At 36.7% G+C, this 18,462-nt stretch overlaps 1 protein-coding gene across 1 annotated transcript in view; it reads left to right on the top strand.

Annotated features, from left to right (window-relative positions):
* The window catches only part of CSMD1 (CUB and Sushi multiple domains 1), a 2,644,830-nt gene that overhangs the window by 2,200,758 nt on the left and 425,610 nt on the right, over positions 1–18,462 (top strand). Inside the window, exons 37-39 of the mRNA XM_082250071.1 lie at positions 5,615–5,719; positions 17,744–17,862; positions 18,073–18,142. Coding sequence (XP_082106197.1) covers positions 5,615–5,719; positions 17,744–17,862; positions 18,073–18,142 — 294 coding nt within the window. The remainder of the gene's footprint in view (positions 1–5,614; positions 5,720–17,743; positions 17,863–18,072; positions 18,143–18,462) is intronic.

The raw sequence follows: 18,462 nt of genomic DNA, 5'->3' as shown, positions 1-18,462 counted from the left end.
ATCTTCCCTTCACTGTTACTTGCCTAGATTTCTTCCGCTTTACACTGCTGCCAACATTTTAAAATAACCATTGTTTTTGTTACTCTTTTTACAGAACCTATAACATTTTATACAAAACAAAGACTTTAAATACATATGCATAGGATTTGATACCCCATGATCAAAAAATAAAATAAAATAATGAAAGCTATATATTTATTTTAGTGAAAGTATAACCTCATTTGCCATTAAAGTGGTTGTAAACCCTTACATATAAAATGGATACTTTCCGCGCTAGGATATGTATCACAAGGCTGCAGCCTACCTCACATACCCCTAATATGGGATATGAAATTTAGTGGAAAGGGAGAGATAGATGGCGCTGCCTGAGAAAAGCTACATGGGTATCATTTAAATAAAGTGCTATTGCTTAATGTGTAGAAAGTATATGTAAGTGATGTGTATACAATACATAATATAATATCCAAAATTAAAGTGCTCTTAGTGCAAATAAAGCGCAAAAAAATCAATAAGTAATATATCTCATGAATATATGGCAGAACGTGATGTCATATAGAAAGTGCTCACAGTGCAAAGTAATGCAAAATCACAATATATAAAATATAAATAGCTCCCCAAAAAATGTCATAGGTCCATATAAAATGATAAGTGCTAAAACTGGTGCAGATAAACCACAGTCTCTGGCGATAAACCGTGAAGGTGGGTCTACTCACGCTCCCCTCTTTTTCAGGTCCACACTCAACAGAAGATGAAACCGCTGCAGGTGTCCTAGGTGCCAACCAAACAGCGGTATATCTCCTTCCTCAACTTAATGCACCAGATCACGGGGGGGCATAAAATTAAACCCCTACAGGGGTCACAGACATCAACTAAACAGCCATATATCTCTTTTTCCACTTCAATGTGCCGAATCACGGGGAGCTCCCATCACAGGTTTATAAGCAGAGGTTAAAAGCCTTAAATTTCACATGGTCTGTTCTGTGCACTGTATCTGGAACGCGATTCGTTCCTCAGGCAGAAAGTGTGAGGCCCGGAAGTGGTGCACTATGCATTTTGCCAGATAGATGTCATCAGGAGCAGCTGCTCCTGATGATGTCATTCTGATGAAACGCGTAGAGAAACATAACAGGGCCAGGCATAATTGTAGAGACACAAGGCAGTGAGAAAGAGTTGAGAAAATGTTAAAAGAGAGAGCACAGAGAGTTATCCCCCCCCCAAAAAATGAGAGAAAATAGAGCTTCAGATTTTTTTGGGTTTGCAGGGGCCGGTAGATTATTTTCTTTCCTTGGGGAAGGAGAGGAAGAAAGTGAAATGCTATGAGGCAGAAATGTTGGTGGCAGTACAGCACCAGTTAAAGTTACATAAAATAAATGTATTGATTTTATGAATACCATTTGCAGAGAGTACCTGGTAGTTCACTGTGAGGACTGATTGCTTAATTTTTATTGAAAGTCAGTTTTTCAATCAGTAAATAGGAGAGTTAAAACCTCTACAAGTTTTTTTTTGTCGCCTGTGTTGTTACTCTTAAAACTGCCATTTATCCCTGACCTAGTGTTAGGGAACTGACATGATATCTAGCAATAAAAATGTGACAGATTATCTAACTAATTTCCATGTCATACTAGAATTATTTTGGCTGGGCTCACTTTAAACCCTTTTCCACTCTCCAGAACTGTAGGAAATATCTATAATGTGCCTGTAAAGGAAACCATAAACTGTTGATAATGATTATGGCAAAGCACATGGCCTTTTTGGTACTTATTTAGTAAAGTATATTCATACACCTATGAATGTATTATTTATTCCTTGTATTATAGTCCATCACACAGAAGTTTAAAACTCAGTCCCTACCGTCTCCCCAGTGAATTATACAACATATTGTACCTACCACATGTTATTGTTAAGGCCGTTGTATGCGCTGACTGAATAAGAGTACAATGGAAGATGCTGAATCTACATGAAGCAATAATAATAACCTGAAAATTGTTATACATATTTTTGCTATCTATACACAAAATAATGTAAATACTTCACAGAGACAGCTGTGATTTTTTTTTTTTTAAATAGAATATGTCTCCTTTTTTTAAACTAAAGTTGTTTATTTTTTTGATGAAAGGGCCTCCATAAGGTAAATTGCTTTACAGAGATGTCATTTTCTAAGAAAAGGATCCAAAGAACTTGTCACTGTCATATGAACTTATGTAACTCAACAAAATGAGACTTTATTCCTTCTTTTGTAATTTTTTATCATCTTACTTTCTTGCCTTTCAAGGTTATTTTTAGAAGGGTCTGACTGAAAATTTGTCACTTTCATCTAAGATTTTTCCTCTTGACATTGAGAAATGTGACACATACATGTTCAAATATATTGCTGGTATTTATTATTTTTATACAGTTCAGTAACATTGTGTCTATTGCTTTTTCTTTTAAAGCAATGGTATATAGTTTTTCAAAATTAACCAAATCTTAGCTTGCATATTTTTATTTGGCTGCAATAATCTCTCTTTAAATCATAGCTATAGAAACATGACAATATGGGGAGGATTTACTAAAACTGGTGCACACAGAATCTGGTGCAGCTGTGCATAATAACCATTGGCTTCTAGGTTTTATTGTCAAAGCTTAATTGAGCAAGCTGACATTAGAAGCTGATTGGTTACTATGCACTGCTGCACCAGATTCTGCGTGCACCACTTTTAGTAAATCTCCCCTACATTTGATCTGCTGTGAGATTTTTTTTTTTGTACACAATATAATTTTAAACATTTTCTTCCTTAAAGTCAACCTGTGTTTTTCTCATGCTCTAATAAGCTGCTCATACTTAACTTTTTTTGTGCTTTGTGTCACTGTGTTTGGCCACTGGGAGTTAAGGGAATACCCTCTGTAAACTACACAAGTCCTGAGGGACCAATCAGACAGCAAGTTTTGTGATTTTGCAGGAGTAATGTGATGTAGGAGGAAGGGGAGTGAGTCACATGACCCCATACACCTTGAAGTTTTGTTTTTTTGTCTTCACTCCATGTGACTGGAATTACATGACAGCAGGATAGGTGAGCATATGTTGCTGGGGAAGATTGCCGGGGAGGAGGAAATGTGTACAATTGTGTTGCTAGCTGTGACTGGTCAGTGTGATCAGCCCTCACATTTTTGTAAATATTTTATTATACCTTTTCATGTGACAACACTGAAGAAATGACACGTTGCTACAATGTAAAGTAGTGAGTGTACAGCTTGTATAACAGTGTAAATTTGCTGTCCCCTCAAAATAAATAACTCAAGACACAGCCATTATTGTCTAAACCGCTGGCAACAAGAGTGAGTACACCCCTAAGTCAAAATGTCCAAATTGGGCCCAACGTATCAATATTTTGTTTTCCCACCATTATTTTCCAGCACTGCCTTAACCCTCTTGGGCATGGAGTTCACCAGAAATTGACAGGTTGCCACAGGAGTTCTCTTTCCACTCCTCCATGACGACATCACAGAGCTGGTGGATGTTAGAGACTTTGCACCCTGCGCCTCAGTCTCTGAAGGGAGGGGATCATGCTCTGCTTCAATATGCCACAGTACATGTTTGCATTCATGGTTCCCTCAATGAACTGTAGCTCCCTAGTGCCGGAAGCACTCATTCAGCCCCAGACCATGACACTCCCACCACCATGCTTGACTGTAGGCAAGACACACTTGTCTTTGTACTCCTCCCCTGGTTGCCGCAACACATGCTTGACACCATCTGAACCAAATAAGTATTTATTGGTCTCATCAGTAAACCATGTCCTTAGTCTGCTTGTCTTCAGCAAACTGTTGGTGGGCTTTCTTGTGCATCATCTTTAGAAGAGGCTGAGATGCCCCACACAAATTTAGCTCTACATGGGCAGGCTGGATCAGCTTCAAATCCTCCATAAATTATCACCATATATCTGGCATTCCCCTTCTACTCGAACTTAAACACCTTAATTTCCTGTGACTCATAATAGACTATAACGCATACCTAATACTTGACTCCACCCTTGATTCAAAAGAGACTGTTGGCTAATAAGTTTCAACACAATTTAGAAACACATCTCAAAATTTTAAACCTCCTACCTAACCAATATACCATTCTTACATCTCTATCCTTGCACAAAAACACACATGCTTACATAACATAGGCACCATATTATCGCTTTTATCAACACTACTATTTACTTCTCCCCTAATCTATTATTTTCCCCTCCCCCCCCCCACTCTCCCCATTCCCTCCTGAAATATCACGGAAATCATACTCATATTTGGCTGTGGTGTGTGTGCAGGACACACACATCCACTTGCCCATCATAGGACAAACACAAGATCAAATGCAAAATAAAAATGCAAATAAAACTCACTGGACTAACCCCTGGGAAACAATCACCTGATACCAAATCTCCCCTGCATCTACAACCCCTATACACCAGTACAATATGGATATTACTGTATTATTGTTGACTACTCTTTGAGAATTTAGCCCTAATGTCAGAGAAACCACATTCATCACCCAGTGTTGTTTATTGTATGACTATTTGTACCTCAGGTTCTTTGCATATTACTGATCTTGTTAATATAACATATACATTTGTTGTTAACTTCTATTTACTCCAATAAAATTTGTGGGGATGACAGCCACGCAGACCAATTTGATGCAGTGTGCGGTGTATGGTCTGAACACTGACAGGCTGACCCCCTCCCCCCCACCTCTTTAACCTCTGCAGCAATGCTGGCAGCACCCATACGTCTATTTCAGAAAGACAAGCTCTAGATATGATGCTTAGCACATGCACTCAACTTCTTTGATCGACCATTGAGAGGCCTGTTCTGAGTGGAACCTGTCCTGTTACACCGCTGTATGGTCTTAGCCACTGTGCTGCAGCTCGGTTTCAGGGTCTTGGAAATCTTCTGATTGCCTAGGCCATTTTTATGTAGAGCAACATTTTTTTTTTCAGATCCTCAGAGAGTTCTTTGCCATGAGGTATCATGTTGAACCTCCAGTGACCAGCATGAGAGAGAAATTAAACCAAATTTAGCACACCTGCTCCCCATTCACACCTGAGACCTTGTAACACTAACGAGTCACATGACACTGGGGAGGGTAAATGGCTAATTGGTCCCTATTTGGACATTTTCACTTTAGGGTGTACCCACTTTTGTGTGTTGAGTTATTTTAAGGGGACAGCAAATTTACACTGTTATACAAGCTGTGCACTCACTATTTTACATTGTAGCAACGTGTAATTTCTTCAGTTTTGTCACATGAAAAGATATAATAAAATATTTACAAAAAAAGTGAAGGGTGTACTCACTTTTGTGAGATACTGTAACCCATGGTTTCAAAATGTCAATTTTTTTTCTTTGTTGTTTAACAGAACGTGCAGCTGTCCTTTAAATCTCTATACATACAGTATACAGACATTCTCTGCTTTAAGCATAAAATGTTTTACACAATTTAAAACTATGTTGCTTATTATTTATTTACTTGTGAATGTTATGCAGTTTCTTCTAACTAGAAAATGTGTGTATTAAAATATATATTTGATTTTCGGTAAAAAGCCTCCTAATTAAAAATGAACTTATTCTTTTTGTATTCTTCTTTTATTAGGGACTACAGTGCCTGCTCTTCTAAATAGCACATCAAACCAGCTCTACCTGCATTTTCACACTGATATAAGTGTATCAGCAGCTGGATTTCATTTAGAGTACAAAAGTGAGTTTTTATTATTCACAGTCTATTTTATAAGAAACTTTCATTAAAAATTAAAAAGTAACATTAAAACTGAATCCCATTCAGCATCAAAACTTGCCATTAGGGTGCCCCAACCTCCCTGTACATTCATAAATTACTGTTTGTTTAGTTGTCTAGTCTAGGGTGTGTAATGGAGAGAAGAATACTCACAAAGTCTTCATTCCCCGAATGTTTCTCCTTACTAGTTTTAAGATAGATGACTAGTTTCATGAAACTGCTGCCCTTTTCCTAGTTATGCAACCATTCCCCTTGCTATTAAGCAGATATAAATACTGCACATACATGAATCCAAATAAAACCAATGCTATACTTCACTTATTGGCCCTTTCTAAACTCACTTTCTGACTCACTAAAATGTTAAGAGTATTTGTTTCTTATGGTTGTAAAGATGCCTAGCTATGAAGGTTGAACTTGTCTTGGGCAATGGAACCCGCACAATTGAAGTGTATTCATTTTGTTTTTTTCCTGTGCTGGGTAGAGTGACGAAAGGCTGAAACCTTTGCCCTGTGTCCCAGACGAGGAGATTTACCCTCTGTATATTTTTCCTAATGACTATTGCCATCAAGAACGACAACTAGGGAATATCCAAACTAGAGGAAAAGAAGGGACACTTTCCAATGGGGATGCTTGTATCTCTAATGTCCTTACTATGGAGAGTTTACCGCCTACTTCCTGTTACATCTGTGGAACAGGAAGTGGGACAGAGACAACATGCAAAATGACTTTAGATTTACTTCAAGTAGAAAGTTTGCAAAGAATATGTCATCAGTATAAAACTTTTTTTTTTACAAGCTTATTGGTGTCCTAATTTGCTGAATGATTTAAAGTTAAAGTAAAACTAAAGGCAAAACTTTTTTTCAGTTATTAAGCCCAAAAGCGAAAGCAAAATAAAATCCTAAATTTGGGGTTTTCCCCAGAACAGGAATACTGGGGATATTTTCTAATGGGCACACTAGTTCTGGTGACCCAGTGACAACAAGGGATTCTGCAATAAATTCTGCATTAGGAACAATAGTTGGATTCTTTTATAATTGTACAAGCATAGAGTAATGCCGAGAGCTCCCAACTTCAGCAAATGTCTGCCATGATGTCACAAATGTAAGTCATTTAAAGGAACTAACACTGAAGATTTCCATTGCTGTTATGTAAAACATAAAAAAACATAAAACAGATTTCTACATTGTTTAACAGTGTTCTAAAAAACTATAATCTAGCTCCACATGGAACAGAATCACTCTAATATAGACTGATTAGACCATTTTAAAATCTAAGAATAGTGCTAAAGAAGCAGAGATCCTACATTATAGCAGTCAATTTGCATGCTATATTTAATTTACTTGAAAATATAAAGACACATTACCCATTTAAAATATCTAAAGAAACAGACTAGAATATTTTTTATAATAATGCAGTCATATATATGCTTGTTAAAATGGAAATGGAAAATGGGTCACAATCAGTGAATATTAGAAGTGAGCATATGAATCGATAAGTATTTAGTATAGCTTTATGGCATTGCTAAATCATGAGCTTTATCAAGTTAACATTTGAAAATGTGCCAAAGCCTGTCACCATGTACAAAGGCATTTTCAAGTCTGTTATATCTTTCAATTCAATTTAACACAATATCCTGTTTTGGTATTTGGGAAGCTGAACCCCAGGCACATATACATTATATAAAGTATATATAAATAAAGTATATATACATTTAGTCTGATTTTTTTAAAACTGTTCCTCCGACCCCACCTCTGCATGACTTTATACTTACCTTCAGCGCCCAATCCAGTGATCTTTGCTGTATGGCCCTGCTCCTAGCCACACAGCCTTTCTTCTTAAAAATGGCCCCTTGGTATTAGGCATGCACGCTGTAGCTCTATTTTTTTCTATGGGAAAATTTTACTTTGAGCAGCCATTTGAGACAGCCATAAGTACTGCTTTTTCCATAAGAACGAATGGGGCCATGGATATTTAGTATCAAACTTCCGTACAGGGGTTTCAGAATAATTATATGTTTACCTTTTGTATGCAACTACTATAAGTACCTGTCTCAATTTTATCTTCTTGGCATCCTATCAGTTGGGTAAATTTGTGTCCAGACAGAATTGCAAATTATTTGGTAGATTAAACATTTTACTTTTCAACTGTGTTCTAATGTAGTTTGCTGCAGTTTAGCTTTTAACCACCTCCCACCCGGGCCATTGTACATATACGGCCGGGTGGGAGTCTCCTCCTTCTGATTGGACGTTCCGGAACGTCCTTCAGAAGGAGAGAGATCGCGCCGCCGCGGGCACGCGCAGCGGCGCAATCTCGATGTGCCTGTGTCCCTAGGACACAGAGCAACAAGCCTCAGCAGGAGGGCCCTGTTATTGGCCCTCCTGATCACATGACGGCTGTGTCCAATCACAGCCGTCATGTAATGTCAATACAGCCGTTGTAACGGCTTCGATCTCTTCTCCTCCTGACAGATCCTGTCAGTGAGGAGAAGAGCAGAGGATCGATACTGCAGCCGGGGTGATCACAGGGGGGGTCTGTGCTGGTAATCAGATGATTGATTACCAGTGCAGCCCTGGGGGGAGGGGGTGCCACTAGAGCCACCAGGGATGCCCACCCATGACCACCAGGGATGCCCACCATGGCCACCAGGGATGGCAAACAGGGCTCAGAGAGCCTGCCAGTGGTGCTCCCCTATTAGTGCTGACCACCAATGCCATCTATCAGTGCTGCCCACCAGTGCCCGTTATTGCCATCTATCAGTGCTGCTCACCAGTGCCCATTATTGCCCACCAGTGCTGCCTATCAGTGCCCATCAGTGCCCCCCATCAGTGCCGATCAGTGCCGCCCATCAGTGCCGATCAGTGCCGCCCATCAGTGCCACCTATCAGTGCCCATCAGTGCCGCCTATCAGTGCCCATCAGTGCCCATCAGTGCTGCCTATCAGTGCCTATCAGCGCTGCCTATCAGTGCCCACCAATGCTGCATACCAGTGCTATCTATCAGTGCCACATATCAGTGCCCATCAGTGCTGCATATCAGTGCTACCTATCAGTGCCCATCAGTGCTGCATATCAGTGCCACCCCATCAGTGCCACCCCATTAGTGCCACCCCATAAGTGTCTCCTCATCAGTGCCTGTCAGTGCGGCATCATCAGTGCTCATCAGTGCAGGAAAAAACATATCTATTTACAAAATTTTATAACCTAAACAAAAAACTTTTTTTTTTTTTCAAACTTTTCGGTCTTTTTTTATTTGTGCACCAAAAAAGAAAAAACCTGGCAGTTATCAAATACCACCAAAAGAAAGCTCTATTTGTGGGGAAGAAATGACACAAATTTGGTTTAGGTACAGTGTTGCATGACCGCGCAATTGTCATTCAAAATGCAACAGCGCTAAAAGCTGAAAATTGGTCTGGGAAGTATTGAGGTGGTTAATATCATTAGAAAATAGCAATAGGATCAATATGCTCTCTGCTTGTGTTCCTCTCTTTTTTTTTTTTTTTTTTTTTTTTTTTTTATGCCTACATTCTGATTGCACATATTTAAAACATAGTTAATGTATGCCATTTTAATTTTACAAGCAAAACATAGTTTGTACAAGCGAAGAACTAAACCTTTGCCATCTGTTCATAGAAGCACAAACATTTCTTGTTAAAGTCATCTTTCGTTTCTTTTCCATGCGGTATCAATTTTCCTTCTTTAAATGGTAGTTTGATTTTATCACTTTTACAGTAAGTGAAGTTACTTTACATTTAATGAGCAACTACTTGAACCACTTTCTTTGAAAATAAACGCTCAACCCTCTGTAGTATTAGAGCAATAATGAACATTGGCATGAAAACAAATAAAATTATATTTTTATACTGAAGTGGTTATGGACGGCATGTCTAACCCCCCCCCCCCAAAAAAAAATGTAATATATTGTGGTGTGTTGCATTAATTTAGATTTTTCTGGCTTAGAACAGATTTCTATTGATCTTGCAGATATTCAGCAGAACTAAGTATAAACAAAGGGATAGAGTCTCCTGAGGGACATCATTGACCAAATATGGACTTGCTATATTGAGCTGTCATTATTATTGGATCATGTGGGTGGTCAGCGGGTTTTTTTTTTTCAGCAGGTCAATGGGCATCCTTCATTATGGATCTGCATAACTGGACAATGTGATTGATGATGAATGTACATTTTGAGACTTTTGTTTTTTAACTAAAAGATTTGTCAAAAAGTGTGTGTGTGTGTTTATTTACTTTTTAGTAAATGCGTAGGGGTGCTAAGTACCCCCTACTCATTCACATGGAGGAGTTGGCAACTGGGTCCCCCCTTATTGTTAAAGGGGGCTCCTGGATTCTGGTGAGCCCCTTCCCACAATCCCCCACAACCCCTGGGAAAGTGTTTTGTGGAAGACACCCTTTGTATTTATCAACATGTGGACAAGGTGCTTTGCCAGTGAGATCCCTCCTGGAAAGATACCCCCCTCATGTTAAGGGCATGTGGCATGGTGTGGATCAGGAGCAGAAGGCAAATTCATCCCGCATTTTCCAGAATGCCCTTTTTTTGTGGGAACCTCATGGATTGTTTTAATTGTATTTGTTTTTGGGGTCCCCCTTAAACTTCATAACAGACCAGATGTGCCTTGTTTGTAATAACTGGAGAACTCCACGCCATTTTTTAAAAAACTATCCCAGATGCTTTGTTTACATGGCTAATAAGTGAATAGGGCCAAATGACATCACTGGTTGCTAAGAATGAGGCAGATTTTGGCACCTGATGCATCATTAATAACATTGACAGTGGAAGAAGGAAGCCGTCATATTTAGTAGTGGAAAGAGACACTACTATATATACAATCTGGCTCAAATTAAACAGGTTGAAAGTCCAGCATTCAGACCAGGGCCGTAGAAAATGTTTTTTTCCTTTGGGGGGGGGGGGGGTTCAGCCTTGGGAACCCAGAGGACAGCAATTAGGTAGCTTGACTGCTATGCTGTGACAAATTGTGGGTGTGGTAAAATTGGAAGTGGCTTAACATTTGAACCTATTCACTGTACACAGTGCAAAACCTCAGCACATTAATTTGTAAAATATGATATTCATACCATTACATATTCCTTTCTACAAACAACCTATCTAGAAGAAGAATTTCATTACCAGTGACCACTGAGTGACCAGCATCTGTTGTACAATATGGCATAAATAGTGCAGGGGTCAGGTGTATGTCACATACAGTCTAGTCTATGCGATCCCTATAAGGCAGAACTCTATTGGTGGCAGCAAATCCCTGTGAAAGCAAATACGTATAAAACAATTTAAGGGTAGCCGAAGGCCTCTCACCACACTGATGCTGCAGATGACCTCCTGATGGCAATCAATCTCACATAATAAACTGATAGCAATTTGTGCTCCCGATGGGATGCAGGCAGCAAAAACTCTATCATAAAACACTTACAATTAAAAAGACAATATAAAACAAAAGCCAGCTCTGGCAAGTTGGGAAGCACTGTTTTTCATTTATTTATTTATTTTTTTTATCAGTCTTACATACTCTGTTCTAACCAGATGAGAGGTAGCCAGCAATGCTCTGGGCCTCCCTCTCAAACCTGATGTCCATCTGGTTATCTTGCTCAGCAGTCAATCCCCTGATGGCCAATCCTGTAGGTTTAATGAAGGTGGAAGAGCAGGCCACAATATCCTTATAGCACAATTGCGGGGTTAGAGTCTAACTCAATGTTTATGGTGACTATAAAAATTTTGTTTGGGCCAAACTGGTCCAAATTATCAATTTCCTTTGCTAACAGATGTGCTTGCCATCAGCTCTGTATAAACTGTATGTAGCACCAGCTACAAACAGTATACAGTGCTGTGTTCCAACAGGGAGAGGGGGGTTTCGTGCTACTAGAACAAATTTGAATCAGGCTGACCACTGCTCAGCCATTCACAGGAATTCTTGTATTTTATCAGCAAATAGGAGGCTTCCTCTAAATGACTGAGGCTCAGATTGTGAAGTTATCTGCCCGCCTTAGCAATGTAGTATTTCCATTTAAAAAGCCCAGCTGTCAAAAAACATATATATGCATATATATATATGCATATGTATATATGTATATATATATGTATATATATATATATATATATATATATATATATATATATATATATATATATATATATATATATACCTATATACACACACACACATATATATATATATATATATAAAATTATATTATTGATTCGATTATAATTCATACGTTATATATATATATATAAATATTTCTATATATATATATATACACACACACATATATATATATATATATATATATATATATACACACATATATATATAATATATAACGCATGAATTATAATCTAATCAATAATATAATTTTATTATATATATTATATATTAAATAATAAAATAATATTATTGATTCGATTATAATTCACTTGTTTGTGTTTCAAATTTATCACATCTGGGATGTCTACTAGAGACTTGTTTTGGTCAGGCTTAAGTCAGTAATTACTAAGAATTGTAGGCCTATAATACATAACGCCAAATTTCCATGAAAAGAATTGTACCGCTTTTGGAACAGAATTCCTGACAGAATCATACCGCCAGGGAGGTTAAAGTATATTTAAAGCCAAAATGATTTTTTTTTTCATTTGGGTAGAAATATGAAATGTTGGGGTAACATACATTTTCAAGCCCAGCTACTACCAAAGCTTTTATTTAAAGTATATCTAAAGCCAAAATGTTTACTTTTTTTTTGGTGGGGGGATAGAATAGGGTAGTGCTTAAAGTGCTTTTTGTCATCTGTGTCTCATCAGGATGATTTACTGTACTTTCATGGGAAATAGGATATCTTTCCATTTTGAGCAAAATCACCACTTAGACAGTTGTGGGCCAAGTTTCCTCCTTTATTCCGGTTCTTTTGGCAAAATGTTGGATTTGCCCTCACTTTTCCTGTAAAACTGGTGATTAGGGCAGTTAAAGTAGGGTAAATGTCCCTCACATTGACACAGACAGCAATGAAAACTTGACAGTGGTTCTGAACCATCATTACTTAATAAAAATATGTTTAGTCCTACTTCAATTTTAAACAAAATAGCCTTTCTGATCAACACATCACATCATACATTTTGCATAGGTGTCACAGGGACATAAAATAAATGACACGGGCACAGGCATAAAAAAAAAACCTGACAAAAATGTTAACTCTTCCCCACTCTATCAAGAAAAATGGATGGAATTAGGGCTCTTTCACATGGGCGCTCCGTATGTCCGTATTTCATCCCATTTTTTTGCGGATGAAATAAAGACATAATGTATGTCAATGGGATTGCGATGCTGGCGGATGACCATCCGCTGACATCCGATTTTCGTCCTTTCAATTCTGTTCCATTTTTTGGAACGGAACAGAACCCTATTTTTCTTCCGTTTAAAAAACAAATGCAGTGTACAGTTTTGCAAGTCAATGGCACAATGCATATGGGTGTATTGTAAAGTGCTGACTTATTATAGTCTCACCATAGCATGATAATGGATTGGTGCTATTAAAGGACAGTCATACTGCAGTTATATTCATTGTACGATTCCTTTGGGTAGTGGACACACATCAACAGAAACTAACTTCCAGCTCTGAATCTTAACATTCACAGTTCATGTTCACCAATCCGAAGACTAACACCATCAATATGGAAAAATGCTTCATGGTGTTGGTTTCCAGTTAAGCTTAAGTCAGATGAGTCTTCAGTTAAGCCTGTTTATTATTCTCTGTTCACAATTAGATTTTTTTTTTGTTCCTGATTCCATTTAGTACTCAATCGTTCCTATCCCATTTATCTAATTAAAGGCTTTTTATTATGATTATTTGTTCAGTATCTATGGCTTCTTTATTCATTGTTATTATTTCACACCAGTGACTGTCTGGAACAAGATGTAAGCTATTTATTTTGTACCTAAAAAATTTATAGTAATGACAAAATCCATATTCATTTTATTAAGAACTTGATGCATGCAGGCATTTTTCAATGTCACAGCATAATCTGCGCTAGTTTAGACTTTTTTTTTTTTTGTTGTTGTTCTGGAAGCCCTTTGCAGTTATTGCAATGAAACAAAAGGCCCCGGTATGCTATTACAGTATACATACATTTAATTTGTGATAAAGACACATTTTGTTTTTCTCTGCAAAATGTTTTAACCTTTCCAAAGAGAATGGGGTCTGTGCAATAACAGCATGATTAATGGCATGACAAAGTTCAAATTAACAAACTATTCTTAAGTTGCATTACAAAGCTCTTTTCAAGGCTTGTTAAATTAAATAAAAATGCATTCTTTGAAATATTCAGCTTTAGTTCTTTTAGAAATTCATCTTAATGAGTAATCTGAAAACCTGAGAAAATCTGTCCAAAAGGCTATTTATGCAAATTCTCTGTGTAATTTAAAATAAAGTTTTATTCTGATAATTGTTACAAAGTATGGACACAAATCACCAAATAACCGATCACTTTTATTATCTGACTGATTCAAATTATTTGTATGCAGACTGTTAGGTCTGGCATAAATTTGACAGCCTGAGAGAGAACATTTGTGTCACTTTACTTTCATTTTTAGAGGATTTTACTTTATGAATGTCTATAACTGTGTAATAATTGGCTTTATTTCCTTTGAAATAGTGTTTTATCAGCAGGAAAGCACTAGAAAAAATGGTCTGAAACTTGTGCTTTACATGTACTTTACATTTTCAAGGTCAGCCTAGCTGCTTCAATACATGTTTGAACGGTAACATGAAGAAAGAGCTAGACAACATATTTGTTTACTATGTGTAGCTGGGGATGTCTGTAGTAGATCAATGAGTTCTGTGAAAAGAAAAAACATTTCTAAAGAAAGTTAAAAAATGCAGAGTGGACATCAATCCAGAAAAGTATTTATTTCATTCAATTTTTAGAACTAAGAATAATAGAAAACTAACAACAACACCACCATCATAGAGCTATTTATAAAATATTCACTGCACAAATGTCAGAAGCATATGTGCAAGTTGAATGAAATGTCCTCTACTTTTAGGAGATAAGAGATCTTCAGCTCCATCTAGTGGCCAAAATGTTGTGTAATTTTCTCATTGAGGTATTTTATAAAACTATACTGTAGTTTGGCCACTAGATGGAGATGATGATACAAGCATTAATCTCTTAGAAAAAATATGGGACTTTTTGTTCAACTTTTGAATGCTTTTGATATTCGTGCATTGGATATTTTATAAATTCCCTACAGTGTTTTCCACACATGTGGGACTGATTTACTAAAGGCAAATATGCTGTTCACTTTGCAAGGGAATTTATCCTTAGCTAAGTGTATACACTGAAAATTAACTTTGTAAAGTATATCCAGTCATGTGCAAGGAATAAAAATATGTTTTTGATTGATGGAAGAGCTTTTTCACATGCATGCAAAAATACAGGTTTTTATTTACAAAATTTATTTTCAAAGTGAATAGCTTATTTAGTCAATAACCCCCCACTGTTACTTTGCTAATGCAAGTCAAGGTGACAGGGTCTCTGGAAAGGGCATCTGCCACTTCCCCTCTGGAAAGGACATCTGCCACTTTCCATATACCTACCTTCTATGTGCTCTCTATGGGCTCTCTGCTTCCCTTCAAATAGCTCCTCCATATCTATTTATGTGTTGGGTTTTGTTATTTGCTGTGGAGGAACAAGAAGTTATGAGGGAGGTAAAGTAAAATAAGTATGGTACCTAATATCTAGGGCCATGCTTTGAATCACAATTAGTCATAATGACCAATGCAACAAGAAATAATGCAGTTCATCTGTGATAGTTTTCATTCTTCTAAAATTCTGGAAAGGAAACAAGAGATCAAATTGTGTCCCTTTTGCAAAATGGATCATTGGGGAAGGTGAAATTAGGTGTTTTCTCGTGGTTTGTAATGGTGCAATGTGATTTAAATGGCTCTTGATGGTTATTAAAGCTTCTTTCCATTATTTTGCATTTTGTTTACAGAACTAAGAAAAAAGAAAATAAAGATAAAGTGACAGAACACAAATAAAGTTTAAAAAAGGGAAAAAATACAAAAAAGGACACAAAATTAAGTAACCTAAGCCACTCTAAATGCACCCAACACCACCCCCACTACTCTCTAAATAAACAAAAAGGAAGTACATATTTGTTCAAGCAAAATTATCTTAAGCCCCTCAATGAAGTTAATTTTTGCCACAATCACGCTCATCTCTAAACATCTGTATTTTATTTTTAGCCTTCTTAGTAATATGTTTTCCCCATTTACATGACATTCAATGCACCCATAAGGCAGAATGGCTTTACTTGGATTTTGCCAAAGTGGTATACACAGTTTCCCCTACACAGTTTGTGTAAGTTAAAGTCTAAAAACTGAAAATTCAGTTTGTAAATGGATAGAAAACTGACTTAAAGACTGTATTCAGAGGATAGTGTTTAATGATTAATGCTCTGGATGGTCTGAGGTTATTAGTGGTATACCCCAAGGGCCAGTGTTGAGACCCTTACTTTTTAACATATTTATAATTGATATAGAGTTTGGGATTAAAAGTAGGTTTAATGTTGATAAATATAAAGTTCTGCATGTGGTTGCTAAAACATACATGAATCATACATTCTAGGAGGAGAACAGCTGGGAGAGTTGATGGTACAGAACAGTCTGTGTGTTCCGATAGATTATAAACGTAATAAACGCTTGCAAAACCATTCTGCAGTTTCGAAAGCAAGCAAAATACCTTATTTTATTAAAAAAGGTATGGACTCCAGAAAGAGAGAGAGACATAATGTGCCACCTATACAAATCATTAGTAAGACTTCATCTGGAATATGCAGTCCAATTTTGGGCACCAATTCACAAAAAGCATATTGCTGCCAAGCTACAGGAGGTTCATTTTATCAAAACTAAGCAACATATTCAAGCTGTAAAAAGTTGTCCATAAGCATATCCATAAACACCCATGAACTGATTGGTAGCAATTTCATAGCCACAGTTTCAATGTAATTCATACATATGTCTTAGTGACTAATTAGTTTGCATGTTGAACAAAGGCCTTTGATTTATTTAGTTTATTGAATTCTTGTCTAAGATTATCACTGGATACTTAAATGACAATTGACACACTTGCTGTTAATAGTCCTAGCTTCATTTTCTCTGCTGGAAAGTTCTCCTAATTAAGATAATGTAACTTGTCATGTTCATGGTACTCATGTTAATGTTATTAGCAAAGTCCATGGCTACTTTGTCATTTTTGGCATTCAGTGATTTCATGCTTCCTGTATACAATGATGATTAAATATAGCATTTAATTGTAGCTTGGTTTGAATAGTTTATGCTCAATTCACAAAGCTTTAATACCAGAGTAAGGTTTTCTAATTTAGCCAAATTACCACTTTTCTCAATCTCAATGTTATCAGCTGAAAATACCTGAGAATATTCACTGAGTTGTGTTCTCTAGCTGCTTGTTACTTTGATTTATTGCACTTGAGCATGGAGGGGTTGCCTTAGTAAATACACTAATACTGCATTTACATTAAATCTTCTAAGTGTTTTATTTTCTAAACCTTTCACATTTATGTAGGGTAAAGGGATCAATGTTCTTTTATTATGCCAAGGAAGCACAATATAGTTGCGATATTTAAAGGTATTGCTAAATATTTTATAAAAACAGAATTTGATTTGCTTACATTTTACTAAATATTTAATTTGCCATGTACTACCCCCATTTGCCCATATTGCTGAGATAAACAGTCAGGCACAAATAAATTCTATGCTGATTCTACTTTTTCTCAACTTTGCACATTGTGAGAAAGTTCATACCCTTTGTTTATCCAGATCCCTAGGCAATATCATCAAATTGGTAAACATAAAAGTTTGCATGTATGAAAACTGATATGCTTTTGAGGAAAACTATAAACCTCAGTTAAATGTTAACTTCTTACTATATTTATTGTGTCTTCACTAGCTGTTGGCCTTACTGCCTGCCCAGAACCACTTGTTCCGATGAACGGTATTAAAAATGGAGATCGTTACATGGTTAATGATGTAGTATCTTTTCAATGCGAACCTGGCTACACATTACAGGTAGATAGATCTACTTTTATTATTAAATGAATATTACTATTAAAACAGATATTTATGCTATGATTAGATATTTACGCAGATTAGAAATTTATGCTATGTAAAATGTATTTTAATAAACTATCTATGAAAAATGACATACTTTTTTTTATTGATCTATGCTGATCATTTGGGACTATAAGGTTGTAGTAAATTTCTTCCATTAATCAACAGGGGCATTCCCATATTTCGTGCATGCCTGGAACAGTACGTCGTTGGAATTTCCCTTCACCCCTTTGCATCGGTAAGCATATATGCTTATTGTCTGTTATTACTTTTAGTGTGATAATTTAGATATTCACACATAATACCCTGCAAAGTATTAAGTACAAAATATATGTATATGAACACAACCTGGGCAATCACTATATCATATTTACCATTCTGAAGCCAGACCAGTATTGGTTGGATTGTCATTAACAACTATTGGAATTTTACTTAGCCCATCCAGTTCTGCTTTTAACAGTCATCTTTTATTCATGTGAATAAATCTTCTTAAAAAACAGTTGCTACAACTGCTCAAGTGCCCAGGAAGTGTTATTAGGGAATTCCCAAGGTAATTAA

The sequence above is a fragment of the Pelophylax lessonae genome (genome assembly GCF_965119305.1).
Source record: "Pelophylax lessonae genome assembly, chromosome: 3".
In the NCBI taxonomy this organism is placed as follows: domain Eukaryota; kingdom Metazoa; phylum Chordata; class Amphibia; order Anura; family Ranidae; genus Pelophylax; species Pelophylax lessonae.
Note: the sequence above shows the minus strand (reverse complement) of the source record. Positions and strands in the feature narration are given on the sequence as shown.